General features: G+C 45.5%; 1 protein-coding gene across 1 annotated transcript; it reads left to right on the forward strand.

Moving 5' to 3' along the window:
- Positions 1-25: 25 nt before the first annotated feature.
- Positions 26-16,935, forward strand: CYP20A1 (cytochrome P450 family 20 subfamily A member 1; the record flags this gene model as incomplete). Its single annotated transcript, XM_080346907.1, has 13 exons — positions 26-97; positions 686-735; positions 823-989; positions 5,256-5,401; positions 6,078-6,245; positions 6,933-7,011; positions 7,692-7,807; positions 8,190-8,244; positions 9,468-9,588; positions 13,875-13,986; positions 14,626-14,690; positions 16,530-16,619; positions 16,785-16,935. The coding sequence occupies 13 exons, from the start codon at positions 26-28 to the stop codon at positions 16,933-16,935; spliced, it is 1,392 nt and encodes a 463-aa protein (XP_080203033.1).
- Between the last annotated feature and the right edge of the window lie 6,653 nt (positions 16,936-23,588).

The raw sequence follows: 23,588 nt of genomic DNA on the forward strand, positions 1-23,588 counted from the left end.
CGCCGCCGCTCCCCCCGGTCCGGCCATGCTGGACTTCGCCATCTTCGCCGTCACTTTCCTGTTCATCCTGGTGGGCGCCGTGCTCTACCTCTACCCGGTAATGCTGCCGGTGGCGGGGAAAGGGGGCGCACGGCCCGGCCCGGCGCGCAGGGAGCGAGCGGCCGCGGGGCTGAGTCGCCCCGTGCGGCCCCGGCCCTTCCCTTCCCGCGGCCCCTGCGCTCGGGCGGTGCCGGGCTCGCTGCCCCGGGGCCGGCGGGACGTGGCCGGCGCCCCGGGAACGCTTGTTGCGCAGGGTGTTCCCGGCCGCAGGCTGCGGCACACCGCGTGTTCACCCGCTTGCAAAGCCGTTGTCTGCACACCTTGGAGTTTTGCACGTATGCTGCTGTCCAGGGCAAAACCCAGGTGTAAGATCTACATCACAAACCTGAACGTTAAAATTTTTACGCAGCGATCTTTCAACTAGGTCTATAATCATGGTTTAGCCAGTGAGACCAGGCACACGGAATTGATTTGCTTCAGAAGCCTTAGTAGGTTTGAGGCATGAAGATGTGGCTTATCCAGCTTTTGTTTAATGTTTGTAAGTTATGCAGCGGTATTGATGTGGAAAATCCAGCTCTCCTGCCGGAGAGCTTAATCTTAAAATCTTAAATTCAAGGAGGTTGATCCATTTCCTTTTACTCTCTAGGCATCTAGGCAAGCATCAGGTATCCCTGGGCTGGCTCCAACTGATGAAAAGTAAGTGCTTTTTGTCTTCGTATCGATCAAGTTCAGCATTGGCAGAGGATGCTGCTCATGACCAGACACCCTCTTTGTGTTCCTCAGGGATGGCAACTTGCCAGACATCATTGCCAGCAGCAGTTTGCATGAGTTCCTGGTGAACCTTCATGAAAAATATGGCCCACTGGTCTCTTTCTGGTTTGGAAGGCGTCTTGTTGTCAGCCTTGGCTCCATTGATCTCCTGAAACAACATATCAACCCCAACCGGTTGTGTAAGTGTCCTTTGCTTTGTCTTTGAGTCCATTTGTTCCTTCTGGCCTTGCTTGGCATCCTATGTCAAAGGAAGCTGGGGCTTCATTCTAAGTAGAAAGAAAATGAGACTTAGTTTGTAGCTGTCATGGTGGGTCAGGTATGTCTTTGGTCCTTCTTATTGGAATTGAGCATCAGTGACCAAGAGTTGCTGCTGTCCAATGGCCATCAAGTAATTAGCATGCTTGTGTCTTTTACCATCTCCCTACAAGCAAATGTTGATGGAAAACATAATGCTCATTAGTAACTTGAAACTGCAAGGTGAAGATCCTGGAGCCATTTGGCAAACATTTTTAAAACAGCTTGAAATACAATATAAGAGAAGGAACTTTGCTAAATTAAGTCTGAAAACAGCTGTGCTAGATTGTGATAGCTTGCTTGTGTGGTTCAGTATGGAGGTTTTTAAAGTAGTATTTGAAGTGCTTTAACTTCCATTTTTCTTTGGTGTGTGGAACTTTGTGCTGAAAGCTTCAAATGATCTTCCAGACTTGGAAGTGATCAGTGGTGCTGGTAGCTGAGTTCACCATCTTAGTCCTGGGAGGGTATTTGAACTTACGGTGTAAGCCTCTTAGGTGGGTGCTTTTCTTCCTAAGGTGATGCCAGATAATAAGTTAACTCAGTTGACATTTGGCTTTAACCTCTTGTTTTTCCAGTTTTCATCCTATAAGGTTGAATAAGGTGCTGGTTGCACAGCTCTGACCTGACACTGTAAGCTGTCTATAGGCACAGGCACATATCTCAGCATCGCTTTGTGCTGGGGTCGTGATGGGTAAGCTTTTTGTGCCATTGCATGATGGACTCAAAAAAAAACGGTGACAATCTGGGGAAGGTGTGGGAGTTAGCAAAGATCAGCAAGACAGTAGATAGCAGTGACACTCCAGAAGGTGGAAACCCACTCTGAAGGAGCTGAATGCACTTGTGTGTCTTTGGGAAATTGAGCAGACAGTCACTTTCTCCATACTCAGAGAAGTGGTGACAGGCACTTGAGCAGGGAAGTTCTCAGAAATGTACTGAATTTTGGAGCACCCAAATACTGGAAAAAAACCAAATACAGTGCCTGGACTTAAAATACAGGTAATGAAGTGACCCAGGCAGCTACAGACTAGCCTGGCATCCTGCTGTGCCCAAGGGCTAAACAGGTTTGTTAAGGATGGGGATAAATAGGAAATGCATTCTGTACTCCTTTGATAATTGGACTTCTAGACAAGGAAAGTGATAGAACTGTGTTTCTGTCAGAATTTCAGTTCAGAATTTGCTTGGACACCGCTTGGATTATCACTGAAGGTGGAGGCAAAGGGATATGAAAAGTGAAAGTGGGAGCAAGGCTGGATTTTGTTGAGAAAGCGAAACGCTGGGTTGGGGAGGTTAAATACTCCCAGTTAGGGTGGCAGCCTGTCCTGATGGCATCACACTGGGACCCCTTGCCAGCACAGGGAAGCAGAGTGTCAGAGCAAGGAGACGTGTAGCCCTGGGGCTGGGGCAGCAGCAACAGGAAAGGGAGGAACAAGAGCTGGATTAATGGCCTACAGGATGACATGGCCACAGAAAAAAAGAAAAGAGTGCATGTATTTTCTGTAGAGAGAGGAAAGGATGATGAAACATGAGCCAGACCTGGAATCCTGTGTATGGCTCTGGCCCCTGCACTCAGCATGATTTTGAATAAAGAAAGTGCAAAGGCAGGCTGCTAGCCTTGAAGTTGGACTAATTGCATTCACAGTTATTAATAGGTTCCTAGTGCCAGGAGATTATTTTTCCTTATGTTTAAGGCAGTGTTTGAAGTTGGTACATTTTCGTGGCCTCTTAGAGCTTTGTTGAAATTAGTTTGCAAGGAGAATTCAAAGGAAGTAAAACTTTGCTGCTGGGACTGGCAGTTCCTGTGAGATGTTCTGGGGAAGCAGGACTGCAAAGGGTGTAGGTGTAAAAAAGGTGGACTAGCTCAGGATTGCCAGGACCAGTGTGTTCAGAGACCCACTTGGAAAACTTCCATGAGCTGATGTCACCTTTTGGGTTGGGACAATGAACCTGATGCACATCGAGTGCTGGAGATGGAGCTATGGGTCCTGGCTTGTTTGAGCAGGACCGCTTTAGGGACCACTTTATTGCTGTTCTGTGTGCATTTGTTCTCTGCAGGTTCAGAGGTCCTTTCCATTTGTGATACTCAGTTCTGCTTGGCATTTGTTTCGACTGCCTAGAGTTAGATCTTTTCCCCACATTCACTTATAATGATGTCCAGGACAACACTCTGAGGCTCATGGAATAAGGGAGATTTCCTTGTAAGTGGAAGGAACATTTGAAATTTTTATATGCTTCACTGAGAGGACTGAAAATGTAGCCTTAAGATGTTTTCAAGACAAGGACAAAGGAAGAAGTCCGTGAAAGCTGACGCAGGACAGAGCTCTGTCTCTGAGAGACCGTTTGTGCCTTGTGGAGTCCCCGTGGAGAAACAGCCATTTCCCAAATGCTGCGAGGCAGGGCCAGCCCTCAGCAAAGGGCAGCCTGGGCTCTGCAGTCCTGAGCGCACAGCACAGGGTGGGTCAGTGGCATGGCGCTGTCATTTTGCACCAGAGACAGGGGAGACAAAAACAGCCCCTGCTTGATCCAGCAGTTTTCTTTCATCAGCACCAGGAGAATTTTGCAGTTTGTGCAGGTGATGGTGCTAAGCATCCTCTGGCCTCTCCAAATGCATCTGCTTGCCAGATTTGCCGTGTGGGCTTCACCACCAACCATGTGTCTTTCTGGCTACCCCAGCACTGTACCTCGCTCTGCCAGGACCAGTTAGTGGGCGATTGTGGCACAAATAGCAGCAGCCCATCCGTGGCAAAGTAGCTCGGAGGAGGAATTGGCAGCAGCAGCTAGAGTCACATAACAGCCTGCTCCACGTGGAGAGCCACCGGTACCATCTGCTCTGCTGAAAGACACACACACATACTCCTTGTCATTCAAAGTGGGAAAGGGGGTGAGATGCAGAGCTTAAAAACATTGGAAGGGAAATGATATGAGAGAAAAGTATTTAGGAAAGTTTACCATATTCATGGCCATATCAGCTACCTCCATGTCATTAGGTAGTAAGACCTCTGCAGGTGGGAATTGTCTCGGTATGTTTGTCTAGTAGCGCAATGAGGCCCTGATCTCTGCTGGGAATCCTAAATACAGCCACAATTGGTAAAGTCATATGTGTCTAGCTCAGCCTTGATGTTTTCTGATGCCTCAGAGGTTTCATTTTCCATCTGGGAGAAATAACAAACTCTGATAAAATATCCCTGTTGAAAACCCCCTGATTGCTGCTTCTAAGTAGTTCCTTAAAGATTCTGCCAGTTTTGCAAGACCCGCAGAAAAGTTTACAGAAAGGGAAAAGTATATGCCATTCTTTATTGCATAGTTTTTCCTTGACATCTAATGTACCTTAGCAACTTTATTAAGTAAAGGCCCCTGGTGGTGAAATTCAGAGTTAAAAATCTAACTGAAGTGAGCTGTGGATATGAAGGAAGGAGGATGTGTGTTTTTGTCTAGTTTCTACACCATTGCAAGCGTCTGTGCAGAAGGAAGATGGGAAGTAAGGCAATTAGAAGTACAAAGTATTCTGTAGCTTCGTGGGGCACTGTTTTCTGTCTGAGCTCTGCTGGAGGCAGCCCTTGACTGAGAAAGGTGGGTGTTAGTTTGGGAAGAGCTCATCAGCAGGAAACTTGGTAAATGCAAGACAAATCATGCAGGAGCAGTAGGGTGTCAGCTGAGGTTTGCTGGGCCGTGAAGCAAGGTGAGGAGCACACAGAGCAACCTTTGGCCCAGTCTCTGATGGGAGCTGATCTGTGTTGGGCACACAGCCATGGTAAGGGCAGGAGAGCACACCAGGTGTCAAGAGGGAATGTGCTAGAGGGGCTGCAGGTCAGGCTGGAGGAGGAGGGAGAGGAGCACACCACGCTCACTGGTGTCACCATGTCAGTGACACCACCAGCTGGGAACTGGAAAGCTGGAAACAAGCTTCTGAGGTGTTACTGCTGAAGAGTTCCTTGGCAGAGCCAACAGGCCCCCTCTGCAGGGGTTGCTGATCACAGGATGGTGCTCTGCCCGAGAAGAGTCCTTATGAGGTCCCAGCCCACTGAGCAAGAGAAGATGGACAGCCCAAAGAGGTGCACAAGTAACAGTGCCTGACGAAAGAGGTTACTGTTTTCATCATCTCTGTGTGGTATGACTGCCTGACTTTTGAATGGCGTTTCCTTTTTTGCTTTCAGCGGATCCTTTTGAGACAATGCTGAAGTCCCTCTTGAGGTACCAGTCCAGCCTGAATGCGGATACAGGAGAGAGCCACATGAGGAGAAAGCTGTATGAAAATGGTGTCAACAAGGCCTTGCAAAGTAACTTTGCTCTCATCCAGAAAGTGCGTAACTGCCTTTGTACAGCAGAGAAGCCCTGTGTGGCTCACAGGGGAATGTTTAGTGAGAATGATCACTAGGATAAAGGAGCTGTGTTCACATTAGTGCTGGAACTATAAGCATCCGAGACAGCAAACAGTCTCTGCCCATTCAAACACGGTGTGAATATTTGGTTTCTCTTAGCTCCAGTGGGTTAGGGGGAAGGCTCAGCTTGATGGCTTTTTATGCCAAGATACCAGATGCAGTTAAACATACTGGAACATCTGGATTCTAGATTTATTTCCCAGGACAGGAGGGGGGAGCAAGGAACCAGCTCTTGGGATCACAAACAGGTGAAGAACTGTTCTGTTGACTCAGTCCAGCAGCCAGAATTTGATCTGTGTCTTCTCAGTCTGAAGCTACTAGCATTAAAGGTTGTAAGGCTTCTGTTGTGATAGAGGGAGCAGGAGAGGAGGACAGGTCTACCTTGTTGGGGGGCAACCTTGGGAAGGGGCACAAGATTTGAGGCTAAAATGTTACTGTTTGTAAGTTAATGGAAGGAAACCCTGGAAAGAGTGTAGCTTCATGTCATAGCCATGAAAATGTGGTCTGCCCTAGGAACTGGGTGGGAATGTCTCCAGGGTATGTTTGGTAAATAGGCTCCTGATATTACTGCCAACTAATGGTTCCTTCCCTCTCCAGCTGTCAGAAGAGTTGCTAGCCAAATGGCTGTCTCTGCCTGAGGCGCAACACGTGCCCCTCTGCCAGCACATGCTGGGCTTTGCCATGAAGTCTGTCACGCAGACAGCTATGGGCAGCAGCTTTGAAGATGACCAGGAAGTTATCCGATTCCGCAGGCACCACGATGCAGTAAGTGTCACAAAGAGCCAGGAAATCTCCTATTATCTTTTTCCACACCAGCAGCACACAGCTTGTGTATGTGTACAGTTTAGTACAAGCTACTGCTGAGACTTGAACATTAAGTTAACATTACATTTAAGAGCCTGAGGGCTCTGCCTCAGTTATCCCAAGCTGAAACTGTCAGAAAGATCCTACTGCTCATCCTGCTGTCATTAGTCTAAGACGTTTCTAGAGGATCTATGGGGATCAGGAGCCCAGATCCAATGGCAATTGAAAGGTGTTTGGTACATAAGTGAGTTAAACTCCACGGGGAATGCTAATGGCACTTCCGCTTTTCAAAGATCTTCTGAAGGCTCTGGGACGTTGTGGAGACAGGAAAATCGGAGAAGGTCCCAAGCTGTGTCCTCATCTGGGGATGTTAAATCTGCTGGTGATAGAGTAGGAAAGAAATAGTTAATCTCCCATTAAAGATTCCCATGCTTTTTTTCCTACAGTTGTAATTACAGTTGTTTCATTTCAACTCAGTTTCAGCTATCATAATATCTGGAATGGGACAGGCTGTCCTAGAGAGGAGACCAGTCTTGTATTCACGGGAAGTCTTCATTTGATTTGGTGTTTTCGTATTACTGAATAGGGGAAGAATAAAAGGGTCTCAGCTTGCGGTGAGTGATGATGCTCTTCTCTCTGTCCTTTCAGATCTGGTCAGAGATTGGGAAAGGTTTCTTGGATGGGTCTCTTGACAAAAACATGACCAGGAAGAAGCTTTACAAAGATGGTAGGTACCTCCCAAAATCGGAGTCTTCCTTCCACTCTGATTGATACTGATTTTCAAGCCTGTTATGGCAGTGCTTTTATTTCTCATATATTTCACAGTAAGTTACTTTATTTCTCAGTTGTCCTGTCTTTTTTGTCAAGAATAGTCAAAGCCTTTCAGTATTGATTGAGAAGATGTTAAAAGTAGTTTGTATTCAGAACCAAGGATTTGCTTGTTAGTCCTCCAAACCCAGTGTTTCCATCTTTTTGTTGTTAGTTCTTTGGGTTTCAGAACCCGAGGACAACTACTGTCCCATTAAAATGGGCTTTTCTTATGGGCACTTGTTCAGGCCTGTTGCTGAGTTGTAGCAGTATGATGCATTAGGACACAATTTCACAAACACCAGGTAGTGCAGGTTGGTGTTTAGATGTTGCTGATTTCAGCTCATAGAGTACGTGTCTCAGTTATACCTGTAAGGTTGGCTTTTTATAGGCAACCTGTCTTGCTTCGTTCCTACCTTTTCAACTAAATTGGAGATATTGCCTTCCAAATTGACAGCAACATGTAACAGAGGCTGCTTCTGTAAGTAAGCCCAGCAGGGACAGCTGGTCTGAAAATCTGCTTGGGGAGATGGATTTGCTTCTCTGCAGCACTCAGAATGACCAGGTTTTAAAATAAACATGTTTTTTTTGCTTCCAAAGCTCTGATGGAGATGGAATCCACCTTAAGGAAAGTTACAAAGGAGCGCCGAGGGAGATCATTCAACAGACACGTCTTTATAGACACCTTGCTGCAGGGGAGCCTGAGTGACCAGCAGGTCTGTGAAGCTAAGTCATTACACACTAATGGACTTGCTCATTACATTGTAGCCTTTGATTAATTTAAGCTTTTGCATCTTAGTTCAGATTCCTTACTAAAGAGAGTTTCTTGTTCTTTTTCCGTCCCCACAATGTTTAATTGCATTAGGCTTCAGTAGCTTCCTTGCCACCGCTTCATTGCTATTTTTATAAGCCAGAAGTATGTTAGCATTATGCATGGCTCGTGCCGTCCCAGTGCAAGGTCTGTGGAGAGTTCACTCCATGTCTTTCCTGCTCTCTGCACTAAAGGGATTTCATGCGCTTGAATGGAGAATGTGCCACTTCTTTTTTATCTTTACAGTCTCATGAGCTTCATTCTCTGAAGTAGATTTTATTTCCTAGATTCTGGAAGATACCATGATTTTCTCCTTGGCAGGATGCATAATCACTGCTAACTGTAAGTACAGATTGTAAGTAACTTTCCATCCTCAGATTCAGCTGTCTGAAGCTCTATGTGATGACATGAGGCTTATTCTAGGCTAACAAAAAATTATAGCTATCATTCTGTTTCTTCTGAGCTACAGATGTGTAGGACATGCTAATTTTACAGTGGACTCTTGACACAGCCTCACAGCTAGTGGTTTGAAACTAAGCTGTGTTTGACAACCTTCCCAGTCTTTTGGTGAACTTTAGATTCTCTTCCCATTGTTTTTTGCTTGCACTCTCAACTCAGCCAAGTGATGCTAAATTTCATGAAAAAGCACCAAAAGATGTCAGCTACAAAGATCATGTTGTAAAATAGGCTCTGGCACGTGGGAAGGAAATTAGAGCAGAGTGCTGGAATTTGTCTGGCTGCTTTGAATTTCTGGAGGATAGGTGTGCTCCATGTATGGAAGGCTTTCAAATAAGCTACTTTGTCATTTGTGCAAAGATTATGGAAAAAAAAAAATGGATATAAATAAGCTGGAGCTGTGTAAAATCTTCTGTGATGGGGGATGGTTATCAGGCCCTGTATCTCAGCCAATGGGCTGGAACTCCAAAGAAAACTTCCCAGGTGCAGCTGGGTGTTAAAGAATGTGGAAAGTAAATTGGGCAAATATGATAATGCTCCTCCCAGAGAATATCTTCTCCAATTTTAAGGGGCTTGACTCAGGGATTCCAGATAGTTCTAATGAATAGACAGGTTGGAGTGGTAGGAACATTTACTTGTAGCTTTAGGAAAACTGTATCCTACACAGTTATTTCTTATGCAAGGTTTCTGTTTCACTCTGCTATTGAAAATATCTCTTGAATACCTCACAAAATAGCTGTAGATGTGAGGGAGACAAGTGCTGGCCAGCCTGCTGCAGGGAGCTCTGCTGCTCTTCTTGTTCCCAGTCAGGAGCCCCAGACATTGGCTGTCTGGAGTACCCACCTGAGATGTGCTGGGGAAGCCCCCTAAATAAAGGAATTTTCTGATGCTTTGGACAAACCAGCCTTTCATTTATGTGGCTGGCCTAAAACCCTGATTCCCCATGGTTTGCTGGGCTGTGTGGTCCCTTCCCCAACCTGCTGTGACCAGAGGGTCATCCTTTTCTGTGCCAAAAAGTAATGTTGCAAATACAAGAAGTAAGAAAACTGAATTCAGTTTGTAAAGGATTGAATTTTCTGGGTCCAGTCTTATATTGATTTCTTCCCCAGTGTGTACCTGGGCAGTCTATTTCCTGACAACCTCCGAAGATGTTCAGCAGAATCTCTACAAGGAGATGGACGGTGTTCTGGGAAAGGGACCAATTACACATGAGAAAATCGAGCAGCTCAGGTGGGTCCTATGGAAGGAACTGCGGAGGAAGGTTGTGTGGGGACAGGGGCTTCATGTGCTGGACCTGGTGCCCAGCCTACACTGGGACAGGATAAGGCATCCCAGAGTTACTCTGTTCTTTTTTCTGGAAGTGATCAAGCCACAGGATGACTTGCAGCACAGACAGAATCTGCCGTAGGGCTCCAGACATGGGGACCAAGCTGCTGTCTTCAGGGTGTCTATAAGAAACCCTTTAGGTTCATTGGCAGAGCACAGAATCAGTGCCCGGCCTGCTAGGCCAAAATTTTTTTGCTTATTGTTTTGTTTGGTTTCTCTCCTGGTTTTCCAAAAGTTATCAGTCATTTTAATGGTTGGATTCATTTTAGACATACCTAGAGAGAAAGCATGGAGTAATCTTCTTTCAAAAGGGCCACAGAACTAGGATGATGACTGGTCAACAGTGTGCCTTTATTTTTCATGCATCTGTTGGTGCAACTGGGTACGTTTTGTATTTGGACTAATGTCAGAGTTTCAGTAAGGGAGTATTGAGTGTGTGGGTTTCTTGCCCCTTCTTGTATGGGTGAGAGGTTCAGGATAAGGACTGGTGTGTTTATGCTTTTAAGCAGAGTCAGTTTGGTTTAAAATCAGAAAAAAGTGTGGTGAAGAGAGATTTCAGTAACCTTTTGTGGAGGGTTAAGATTGCGGGGTGACAATAAAACCCTGGCAGATGTATTGTTAACCCCCTCTCCCCCCCACTTCCCCCTTTTTCCCCTCCCTCTGCCCACTTCCACTCAGGAGAGGCGATTGGGAGAAAAAAAGAAGGACAGAGAGAAGAGAGTTGGGAAAAATTAAAGATGTTTTACTAATGCTACTAATAAGAATAGAGAAAATAATACAAAATATACAAAACCAATCTTGAAAGTCTCAGCAACTGCAGAGCCAGCACCCAAAGTCCTGGATTAGACTCCACAGCCAACCAGAGCTGGATTCAGTCTGTCACTAGGCCTCAGTTCGCAGGGATGACTAGCAAGGCCCTCTCCTAATGTCGGCCATAAGAACAAGAGAGCGAGATCCTCGTGATCTCCCATTTTATATGAAGTATTCACGTGAATGGAATGTTATACACAGTTGGTCAGTTGTTCCTCGTCGCCCCTCTCGCGAGATGTCCGTCCATGCTTATCAATAAGTTTGCATTCCATTGCTAGGTTTTACCAAAACATGTGTCTGGTTCTCCAGGAAAATGCAGTTAATACGAAGTCTGTAGCTGACAGGCAAAATTCACTGAAAGAGAAACTTGTTTTTAACAAAACCAGGACATTCCACCCCTTATAATATGCCATTCACTGAATGCTTAAACCTTATCAATACAATCTATCAACACAATCTAATTAATCACTACTACTATATATATATACACATATGTACATATATACCCAGGAGTAATTAATCTTAATCAGTGGACCATCCTTTGAAAAGTTCATTAAGTTCATTTTGTCACAACAGTCTCCCAGGGCAGGAAAAATGGTACAAGTGCATTTCATGACCACTGTTTGTGGGTTAAAGACATCAACTTCGAAGAAGTTGTCAGGCGCCACTCGAAGAAGGCTAGCTCTTGTTTCATCATCACTGTCTTGATCTGGAAGACACTTATTAAATACTGTTAGTATGACAATTCACATAATGCAGTTCAGTATTGAATATTTTCACCTAAGCTCAAATCCCCTTGAGGTACACACCGAACTTCTCCATCCTTAAGCATCACCCACCAGGTGCTGCCAGGTCCCTGGGCAAAAACAATCCCACGAATGGGCTTGCCTTTGCCTGAGGCAGGAATAACCCAGACTGCCTTTCCTAACATATTTTTCATGTGTACTACAGGGACTTTATCTCCTTCTACAGTCCGTAGAATTTCTGATTGGGCAGGCCCGGCTCGATTGGTTGATCCCCTGGTGTTGACCAACCAAGTGGCTTTTGCTAAATGTGAATCCCAGTTTTTAAAGGTTCCACCACCAAGTGCCTTTAGTGTAGTTTTTAGCAAACCATTGTACCTTTCAATTTTCCCAGAGGCTGGTGCATGATATGGAATATGATATACCCACTCAATACCATGTTCTTTGGCCCAATTATCTATAATACTGTTTTTGAAATGAGTACCATTGTCTGATTCAATTCTTTCTGGCGTACCATGTCGCCAAAGGACTTGCTTTTCAAGGCCCAAGATAGTATTTCGGGCTGTAGCATGAGGTACAGCATATGTTTCCAACCATCCAGTGGTTGCTTCCACCATTGTAAGTACATAACGCTTACCTTGACGTGTTTATGGAAGTGTAATATAATCAATCTGCCAAGCTTCTCCATACTTATACTTTAACCATCGCCCCCCATACCATACAGGCTTTAACCATTTTGCTTGTTTGATTTCGGCGCAAGTTTCACATTCATGAATAACCTGTGAAATAGTGTCCATAGTTAAATCCACCCCTCGATCGCGAGCCCATTTATATGTTGCATCTCTACCTTGATGCCCTGAAGCATCATGGGCCCACCGAGCTAGGAAAAGTTCACCTTTATGTTGCCAGTCCAAGTCCACCTCAGCTACTTTAATCTTAGCAGCTTGATCTGCTTGTTGGTTGTTTAGATGTTCCTCGGTGGCTCGACTTCTAGGCACATGAGCATCTACATGACGAACTTTCACAGGCAGGCTCTCTAGCCGAGCAGCAATGTCTTGCCACAGTGTGGCAGCCCAAATGGGTTTACCTCTGCGCTGCCAGTTGTTCTTCTTCCATTGCTGTAGCCACCTCCACAAGGCATTTGCTACCATCCATGAGTCAGTATAGAGATAAAGTATTGGCCACTTCTCTCGTTCAGCAATGTCCAAAGCCAGCTGGATGGCTTTCACTTCTGCAAACTGGCTAGACTCACCTTGTCCTTCAGTGGCTTCTGTAACTTGTCGTGTGGGACTCCACACAGCAGCTTTCCACCTTCGATGTTTTCCTACAATACGACAGGATCCATCTGTGAACAGTGCATACTGCTTATCAGTCTCTGAAAGTGTATTATATGGTGGTGCTTCTTCAGCACGTTTTACTTCCTCCTCATCTGGAGACGTCCCAAAGTCTTTGCTTTCTGGCCAGTCTGTAATCACTTCTAAGATCCCTGGGCGATTGGGACTTCCAATTTGAGCTCGTTGCGTGATCAGTGCAATCCATTTACTCCACGTAACTTCGGTTGCATGATGTGGAGAGGGAACCGTCCCTTTGAACATCCAGCTCAGCACCGGCAGTCGAGGTGCTAGGAGGAGCTGTGCTTCAGTACCGATCACTTCTGAAGCAGCTCGAACTCCTTCATATGCTGCTAGTATCTCTTTTTCAGTTGGAGTATAGTTGGCCTCAGATCCTTTGTATCCTCGACTCCAAAAACCTAAGGGTCGACCTCGGGTTTCTCCTGGTGCTTTCTGCCAGAGGCTCCAGCTAAGTCCATTATCTCCGGCTGCAGTGTAGAGCACGTTTTTAACATCTAGTCCAGTCCGAACTGGTCCAAGGGCCACCGCATGAGTTATCTCACGCTTAATTTGTTCAAAGGCTTGTCGTTGTTCAGGGCCCCACTCAAATTGGTTCTTTTTACGAGTCACTCGATAGAGAGGGCTCACAATCTGGCTGTAGTCAGGAATATGCATTCTCCAAAAACCTACAACGCCCAAGAAAGTCTGTGTCTCCTTTTTATTAGTAGGTGGAGACATTGCAGCAATTTTGTTGATCACATCCATTGGGATCTGACGACGGCCATCTTGCCATTTTATTCCTAAAAACTGGATCTCTCGTGCAGGTCCCTTGACCTTGCTTCGTTTTATGGCAAAACCAGCATCCAAAAGAATCTGAATTATTCTCTCACCTTTCTCAAAGACTTCTTTCGCTGTGTCGCCCCATACGATGATGTCATCAATATATTGCAAGTGTTCTGGAGCTTTACCTTGCTCCAGTGTGGTCTGGATCAGTCCATGGCAGATGGTAGGACTGTGTTTCCACCCCTGGGGCAAGCGATTCCACGTGTACTGGATGCCTCTCCAGGTGAAAGCAAACTTGTTTTTAACAAAACCAGGACACCTTTCCTAAAAGCTGATAATGAGATTCAATGCTTCTTGCGAAGCTGCTGGGATTCTTTGCCAGATAAAAGACAATGAAGTGCCTCCGTGTAGCTAGAGAGAACTCCAGGAGCAGACTGTGGCCCCAATGCAGCAGGTGCCACCACACGGACATGGACAAACTTCTCTCTGGGAAGGTTAAACTGACCAAGTCTTATGGTTGCAGGTACTGTCGGCAAGTCCTGTGTGAGACAGTGCGAACGGCAAAGCTCACTCCCATTGCTGCACAGCTGCAGGAGCTGGAGGGAAGAGTCGACCAACATACCATCCCCAAAGAGGTAGGGCAGTACTGGGAGCACCAGAGCACGTTCCTTTCCTAGAGGGGAATTTGCTGTTTCCTCTTCTTCCTACAGGGTGGTGAGGCAGGAAGACCATTTCTTCTGACGCTGTTGAACCCGAGCAGCTGCTCTGGCATCTCAAAGTACAGCTTAGCTTGAAGTTCGCCCTGTAGTTCCTCTGTGGCAGAGGCTCTGGGAATTCATGGTCTCTTCCTGAGCAGATTTGCTTCCAGTTCTGGGTCCACCAGGGGTGAATCGTCTTTTGAAGGGGGTTACGGGTTCAGTTGTGCATAACAGAGCATGATTTCAGGCCTGATCATATCACCCAAATTTCCCAGAATGGTACCTTCCATTGCAGAGAACGAATAGTCCATACATGTATGCCAGCAAGAGGAAAGGAGCAGGATCAGGCCCTCTCTAACTACCAGCAGTTGTGGTGTTGGCCTTAGAAGTTAAAATCCTAACATCTGGGCATGGATTATGGAAATCTGTAGATGAATATAGCATATTATCTTTTTAATCCACCTAATGAAGATGAGTAGTCTACAGAATAATCATCATCCAGCACGGCTGTCCAGAGATGTCTTTAATTGTATATTTCTTTCTGCTCTGACATATATCTCCTAATTTTCTTTGCAGACACTTGTGCTTTATGCTCTTGGTGTGATGCTGCAGGATAGTTCATCATGGCCATCACCATACAAGTATGTAGAATCAAGACTTTTATTGCAATGAATTCCTTTCCTTTTTTTAAATTAATATTCTTTAGATCTTACATACAGCACAGCCTGTTTGGCTGCAAGGCCTGCTTTAAGCAGATTTTGGAGATGAAAGGGAGTCTATAAGACAGGCAGTTTATGAAGGTCTTGGGTTGTTTGTCTCCATGGGTAGGATTTTGGGGCAAATCCAGTCACGATCCTCCCCTGCTCCAGTCTGTGCATATGTGTTAGAGCTTAATAATAATTTTTATTGTGCACACACAGGGCTTCCCTGGCAAATGATGGTAAGTTCTTTTTGAGGTTTTCTGTGAGAGAGAAACAGTGATTTGAATGGCTTTGGAATCACTGCTAGTCATCATGAAACAATGATGCAAAGGAGGAAATGTCAGTCTGAAGTTTTGGTTTTTCTCAGGGGGAAGGAAATTAATACCTAATTACTTCTATCTGTGAAAACAAAACTGGATCCAAGCCAGTGTTTCAGAGGATAAAGAAAAAAAAATTGCTGTAGCTTCCTGTGGCCTCCAGGTGGCAAATGCTAACATGTATCTGACTTACTTCACTTGGGCTGGGAAAACATCTGGGTCAGTTATTCTGGACAGACAGAAAAAGCAGCTGAGATTTAGGAGAAAGAACAGTGCCTTTAGAACAGCATTTGCCCTCTTCCGCAGGTGTAGCTCTTACAAAAGTGTCAGGCATTGATGCACTGATCTACAAGCATCTTGGCAGGGATTGCCAACCAGGGGAGGACACGCACTGTTTGGGAAGGGTTTGCTGAGGCCTCGTGGGAGGGACAGGGAGGACTGCTATGAACACATTGTCTTTATTCCAAGAAGAAGGAGGTTGAGAATTAGCCCAAGGTGGATATGTATTTCAGTGATGGAGACAGAGGATCAGCTCTTTGTGATCCTTTCACCTGCACACTGTACAAAAACACTGTGCGCAGCTGTTTTCCCTCCCTATTGTTTTGCTGCGCAGCTGCATTTTCTTTCCTATTCCAACATCTGTAATTTGCCGCTTCAGGAGGAATGCATGTTTGATGCTGCTTTTACTGAGGGTCAGCACCCACATGCTTTTTCACCTTGGTAGACACAGAGCTTGCATGTTTAGGCAGGGAGCCAAAGTTTTGAAGTATAAGCAGAAATCTTTAGTAGCAAGTGAAAGAGAACTGCCTTCCATTCATCAAATTTCCTGTTTATTTTTTTATACTTAAATTGGATGATATTTTATTAGTGTCCCTGTGGCTAGTTGATTATGGGAATCTTGTTTTAACTCATGCCAGTCCTGGATGATAGTTTTCTCACAGCCTCCACCATCCTAATGCTGGAAACCACTTTTCTCACTCGAATGAGTCACCAGCTTCCCTCCCCCTCACATACACACACCAGCTGCTTGAAGAAAAGGATGAGGTGTGAGGAGAAAAGGGAAATATCTTTGGAAGTGAGAGAGGAAGGGACACGGGCAGAGAGGGGGAGACACAACAGATGGTGTGTGCCCTGGAGAGGAACAGAGGGCAGGTAGCAGCACTAGCTCAGCTGTGTACTGCTCAGAGGTAATGCACATTAGTTCCAGCCCTGTGTCACACTAACTTGATTTATCAGCATTTTGACCAAGCCTAGACACAGCTGACCACTTGGGAACATAGATGGAGTGGATGCACAACTGCCATCACGTATCTGTGTGGAATTACTCAGCATGATTTATAGACAGCAAATTAGTGAAATTCTGTATTTTGTTGCCAGTTTCTTACTCGTGTGTGCGCACACATGTCTGGGGAAAGGATCCTGTGCTCACACAGAAAGGCTCAGTGTATTTTGTCTTTCACAGGTTTGACCCAGAGAGATTCAGTGAGGAATCTGCCATGAAAAACCTCTCCCTGTTGGGTTTTTCGGGGAGCCAGGAGCGCCCAGAGTTGAGGTGAGCATAGGGAAGGTCTTTGTGTGTCTCTGTGGCAGACAGAAGAGAAGGTGGTTTCAGCCCTTTCCTATTACTGCTGGGACAATCTGTCCAAGCTGGCAGTTGTCCTTTGGCAGATTTACATCACAGCAAGGTTTTATTCTTTTCTCCTATCTCTTCCCTCAGGTTTGCCTATATGGTGGCTACAATTCTGCTGAGCGTCCTGGTAAGGAAACTATATCTCCACCCAGTGAAAGGACAAGTCATGGAGACCAAATATGAGCTGGTAACCTCACCAAAGGAAGAAGCCTGGATAACGGTATCTAAGAGAAGCTAAGAGCGAGCAAAACAAGGCACTGAATGTGCCAGCAGTGAAGTTCTGAGCAAGAGTCTTAGGGGGAACCATACTGGTGCCACACTGACTCAGCCAAGGAATTTTACATCTCAATTTTGTTACCTTCCACGTTCTTAACCACATACCTCTCTTGGGTACTTTTTCTAACTCAACCAGTAGTCTTATTAAAGTAGATTTAATCTGTATGCCTTTTTTACATTGGCTTTTGGACCTCTAGCCAAATAATTGCAAAGGAAGCAAAAAGCCTTTCAGTGATGTATGTATCAACGGTTGGGTGCCGGCTAGTCAAAGACCACAGCTCTGGTTAATCCAACCCCTTTCCAACAGCAGCCAGAGCTGGATCAAAGCACCTCTCTTGTGGAGGGGTTTTGATAGATAAAGATCTGTTGCTGAATTAGTCAGGCTCAAAGGACCTCAAGGCCGCTTCGAGAACAGAGTCTGCTGTGAGAAAGTGGGGCGTTCCTCAATCACCGGGCTCCTGGCGTGACGTGAATCATCGGACGTATCATCAGTGAGACTCCAAAGCACGGACAGCCCACGATACTCATTTAACGAATCCATGCTTGGAGCGTGGACGCATGATTAGAATATAGTTACGTATATAAGGGGACTTGTTTCTGTAATAAATGGCTTAGCGTGATTCACATTGAATTGACTTGTTTTGCTTAGTCCTTATCTCGCTCTAACACTCTCTTATCCAGTGGAATGCCTCTTCATGGATCCTAGCTAGATAAGACCTTGGAGACTCAAGGACAAAGCCTTTATATATAGATATTTTTATTCAAAGTCTTTCCTTCCCTTCAGCTATAGCTATAACTGTCAAGAAGAGCAGATATATCTGGTGTGAAGTATGTGTGAGTGTGTGTGAAAGAAAGAGAGAAATAAAAGTGGGTTGGGAATTACAGCACTGGTTCTCTTGCTGTGTAATCTTGCCATGCTGTGGGGTTGCAAGAGGAGGATGACTGAGAAATGCTAGTAAACCAAGAGCAATAACATTGATTTGGCCCCTGAGAAAACAGAAGCATCAGGAATAATATAATGAAATGAAATAAAACCACAGAACAAAGCCCTGAGAAGGGGATACTCTATGCTGGCAGTTCTGAGGGCAGTGTCTAATCTAATCAGCATCAGCAATGGACAGATGTGATTCATTCAGCACTGGGGCAGCCTGAGACTGGTCATTCAAATACTGGAAAGAGAGTGCTGATTTTATAGGGATTAATGTTGTACTTAAGAACTTAAAAGCCTTTCAAAGAGTCCTTTTCCTTCTCCAAAACGGGTGCCAGCCAAGGCAGCACTGCATGCCACATGTTCACATGCTTTTCACCTGCTTCTTTCTTTCTCTTTTGACCATCATAGGCCAGCTCCTGAAAGATTTTTCAGAGTCCCACTGAAGGGCTTGCAAGCCCTCTCAACAGGGCTAGTTTTGATTGCCTCTGCATACAGGGCACACTTCACATAGGGGACACTTACCTGGTAGCTGCAATTTCTGCAGCTCCATTTCTGGAGTCATCATTCCTTTCGTTGGCACCTTCCAGGTCAGAAAATCTGCTGCTCTCATAAAAATGTTTTGACTCTTGTATTGCTGCCGAGTTCCAGCCTGAACACAGTCCTGTCAGCTCCTATGGAGTTAACAATGGATGCCTGCCTTTGCGGGCAGGAGACAACGAAAATTCTGCTCTTGGGTTTAATGTGTCAGCTCTGCTTTTGGTGGAGCTGTAGAGATCCAGATCATCCCCCAGTGCAGTTTGTGTTGGGGAAGAGGTGAGACAGAAATGCTGTTCTACTGTTTCTTGTCTGCTGGGCAGAAAAAGGAGGGTTGTGCAGTTCAGCCTGCTGCCCCTCCTGCATTGATTTTTATAATGAACTGCAAGAAAGCTCTTGCTAATCTCACCTCCATTTAACTGAAGGTTAGTCGTGTCCCCAGATGGCAATTCATGTTGGGCTTTGCTTCGCTGCTTATGCAAAAAGGCTTGTTTTTCTTGAAGGTTGTAGACCTTTCCTCAAACTGAACAAAGCAGTGTGGTAAAGGATTTTAGTTTAAAGATCCCTGGTGTGCAGAGGAGGCAAAATGGAGGCTAAGTTATTGCCTTCTTGGGGAAAAATGGTAGGATATCACTGTCCACACTAGGAACTGGACAAAGAATAGCTCACTGTCATATAATTGAGTGGTGAAGATCTGCTTTCTAGTAGCCATATAGGAGAGAAGCTTTCAGACACCAGAAAAGCTTCCCAAGTGTCATCGTCCAAACTTCTCTTACAGCTTTTCTCTGCCTTGCTGGAGCTGTACAGGCCAACTGCCTCACAACAGCACTTCCCCAGTTACAGGAAACAAAAATCGGAATAATTCCATAGAATTTGTTACAAATTTTCTGTCAGCCCACGCAGGTATTGCATCCCGTAAGAATGTGCTCTCAGTCCGGGCCAGTAACCAAGCATGCTACAGGAACTTGTGACTGAAACGGGAGAAGAATGTGGCCCAAAGTGCTGGAGAAAGTCAACAATTACTTTGTGTTTGCTCAAAACTGCTGTCAAGAAAACACCCTGACTCATCAGTTAAGGAAATGTGTTGAGCATGGAGGGGAAGGAGGGGGGCAAGGTGCTCTCAAGCATTTGTTCTGTGCTGCTTGGAGTGACACTGAGGTCACAGCCACATTGTTTGCTGAAGTCTGTAGTTTTCCATTCCGCACTCGATGTGTATCGGACATTTCACGCAGCCTAACCAGCAAGATTCAGCGCAGCACTCACCAGCCCAGCTGTGGATCCTTTTCTTGTGCACCAAACCCCCGTTTTGTATGGGAATATTCATGGGTCGGAGCTTTCTGGTGAAGTTTTCATCTATTTGAATTGGAAGCTTGAAATACCAGCTTTGTCCCATTTCTCCCCTCACTGTCAGCTGGTTCTTGTTTGGCCTGACTTCCTAAGGCAGAGACTTGTGTTGGTAGAGCATGCCCCACTCCCCACTTGCGTTCGGCTATTTTCCCTTTCTTCCCCTTCTCACAAGAAGAAACTTCTGAGCCCTTGGGCCAAATCAGCTGCATTGACAGGGGTTGGGGTTTGAAATCTCAATTCTCAATAGAGAACAGTTTTGTTAGTGCTGCCGCTCAGCCCCACGCACTGAGGACACAGCTAAAGCCCAAATATCCCTTCTGCCTGTAACATGGGGGTGCAGACAAGCATTGCAACCTGTGGAGAAAAATACCTTAGTCTAGAAACAAAGCCAAGAGGCGGAGGTTGCTTCTGTGTTATAGGGCATTATTGCTTTTGTGCTTGTATTCCTGCGCTACACCAGAAGGCTGCTTCACAAATTCCACAAGAAGGTTTTGAAAAGCACACAGAAAAGCAGTCGTTTCATTTCTTGGACTCTTACTGTAGGACAAGCTTCTACAGTGGGCTATAAACTCCTGGAATATGAGCGGCTACATCTATTTCTGTGCCTATGCAACCTGCTGCTCTCCAAGCAGGCAGCCAGCACAGGTGCTGGCAGTGGTCAGGCCATCGCTAATTGATTGTCACGGCTGTTTCTGGCTGACAAAGCCTTTTGCTTTTGCCTCTTGAACTGGTCGCAACTAGTGAGACAGTTGTTAACAAAACTTCGAGCACAGCAGACAGCTTATTGAGCCAACCCCCCACTACCTCCAAAATATCTGTGAATGGTGTTGCCTCTAGATTTTAATTAACCTCGGCTGCACATAGGGCCTTTATTGCAAATTAGTAATATCCTTCTGTTCCCAGCAGACTTGCTGGTAATGGCTGTGGCATGCAGCACAAGAGTTGAGGGCTATAGGTTTTATTTTCCATCATTAAATGGAAAGGATGATCTTGGCAAGTTCTGTCCTGCTTGTTGCAAATGCAAATGTTGGTTGTTGAGCAGAGTGGACGCTCGCTGATTTAAAATACCTTGGGCAGCTCTTGTGCCAGCTCCCCATTAGCTGTACAGTCCTATAGGGCTGCTGGCAATCCAACTGGGAAAACCGTATCTGTCTCACCTGCGTAGCTTCTGAACATTTTGGTACCGCTCAGCTCACAGGTAAGTAGCATTGCCTTCTCACTCTGTCTCCATATGGTGTGCACATTTCTCATTGACAGCAGGAGATACCTGTGGAGTCTCACCGCTCAGCAGGGCCGTATATGCCCTTCCCAAGGTTTCTGCTAATGCTACAGAAGGGGCACCCTGACGCTGGCCCTTGGATGTAGTTATATCCTGATCAGCAGAGTGATGTCTACAGTTTATTGGCTTCCTTTTTGTGCTCAGATCCTCTTGTAACTGTGGGGCAAAATGATGGGGTGGAGCAGTACCTTCAGGAAAGCTCTTTGAGCATATGGGACTTCACCCATTTCCCTGCCCTTTTTATCAAAAGCGACAGGTAGGGAGAAAAAAGGCTTCTAATGAGAAGGAAAATCTTCATCACTTGTGAGTTATGCCACCAAGAAGCGGAACTGTTGTAATCACTGTGGCAACTCTTGCTGCTTCTTTCCACCTGTCCGAAGCAGGAATTGCTGGAAAATATTCCAGACATCTTTCTCTGGAGCCTGAGAGTATATACCCATCTTGGCATCCCTCTCTAGTTGAGCTCAGGACTGGTTTTTAGCAATTACTTTTCAACTAAACAAAAGGCGTGTTTGACATCTCTTAGAATTCAGTGCCAGGTTTTTGGCGGTAGCAGACGGGGAAGAGGAACTACCACATGCAGGGGAAAAAAAAAAAAGATGAAGAAAATGTTCCTCACATATGGAGTGTGGGGAAGGAGAGAAGATAGGGGTTTCCATAGCAACATTCCTTGAAGATAAGTATTTTTAAATCTGTGTGAATTTTAGCATTCAAAACACAGTTGTGTTTTCCACAAAAAGATTTGAGGGAGGGCTGGAGTGGAAAGAATTTTTCCCCTACTTTTCAGGTCATTCTTATTTTTTTTACAGAGGAGCCTGAGCCCAAGATAAATGAAGTACGTGCAATTGCTCTGGTGTTCGTGCTCCTGTAAAGAAAAGCCTTCCTTCCAGGAGGCAAAAAGCATCAGTCATAGTTCTGTATCTGCACCAGCATCTTTGGCACAAGCACTTGATTATCTCTCTAATGGGAAAAATAGTTTAAATAGATCAATACCAGGCCAGTAAGAAGTCACAAGGACAAATCTTGCAGGATTCCAGATTAAAACCAATGTAACTTGGACCAAAATCTTAATTATAATTGACATACAGATAAGTGATAGTAGTGGTGGTAGGGTAGCTGAGACCTTTTGCCTTGTCCAAAGAGGAGAGGATGCAGAACTGCAAGGGCAGAGGAACCAGGTAAAATACGTCCCTGGCGAGTGTCTCAGATACCTCAACGACACTGAAGGATTACTGCAGGTGGTGAAGTGATGCTCCAGGGATTACTATTAGGCAGGAAATATTTGCTCTTTATGGAGGCTGTCAGTGCTGGGGCCACCTCTGAACCTCTCTGAAGCTGCTCTGCTCCAGCCTCTGCAGTGCTGAGCAGCTCCTGGGCGCTGGCACGCTCTGCTCTGCTCCCCATCCCTGCTGGCACCCAGGCAGGTCAGCTCTGTCACCAGCCTGGCACTGAGACATCCAATGCTGTGCCTGCTTGGCTGCCAACTTTCTAGTCTCACCAAAAAAGGTTGTGTTGGGTTTTTTTTAATAGTCGCTTCCAGCTCAGTAATGACTCAGACACTGCAGCAAGGGTAAAGTGATCATCTTCCCCTTCAGAGCTTTACAGCTGAAGGCCCTGGGTGTCCTCTCTAAAAGAGAGCTTGCTGGCCCCAGTCATCAGTTGGATTGAGTTCTTTAATTTATCTGATGGAGGGAGATGCTCCAGCAGTGCTGTATACCTGCTGGCTTATGGGCTGTGTTTCAGCGATACACTAAATGATCCCTACAAGTACTTTGTGTTCAGAAGCATTGGGGATGGGAGGCTGGAAGGGAATTAATAGTCATATATAGAATCATAGAATCATTTTGGTTGGAAAAGACCCTCAAGATCATTGAGTCCAACCATTAACCTAACCCTGGCACTAAACCATGTGCTATTCACCCATTAAGGCTCTTGCCCTGACCACATCTCCCTAGGCTGTGAATCCAGGAAAGAAACAAAAATCTACTGGAACAGTAAGAGAAAAACATTAAGTCATATTTGGCAATTTATCTCTTGAGGTAAAGGAATGTAATCAAATAAGGGTGTCTAAAAAAGCAAAGTTCATATTGTCAGAGTGTGGAAATTGGCACTTGGTAGCATTGTTTTAAATTGGTCGAGACACTGAAACAGAATAAGCAAAGCTCAGTTCTAGCTAAGGTGACTTCATTACCCTTGGCAACTTCCCTGCATCTTCATTGATAAAGCCTACTGGCAGCAGGGAAAAAACCTGCACTTTTCCTGGCACTGTTGGATCCTCCATTGGAATTCACTGTTGTTGGATATTTTATTTTTAATTCTGGGAATAATACTCATGCCCTGATGTCAGCACTAACATGAAAATGCGTACTCCGGCTTTGTAGTCTCTTGGACTGAAAAGCAACTGACTTACTCATGCAGGACTTGTTAGCTGTGAGTTATTGATGATATTGTGCTGCGCGCTGATGCTGTAACTCCATGCATTTGCCTTACAGCTGGAGATGCAGGAACTCCACAACACCTAAAT

Source organism: Nesoenas mayeri, assembly GCF_963082525.1.
Source record: "Nesoenas mayeri genome assembly, chromosome: 6".
Classification (NCBI taxonomy): domain Eukaryota; kingdom Metazoa; phylum Chordata; class Aves; order Columbiformes; family Columbidae; genus Nesoenas; species Nesoenas mayeri.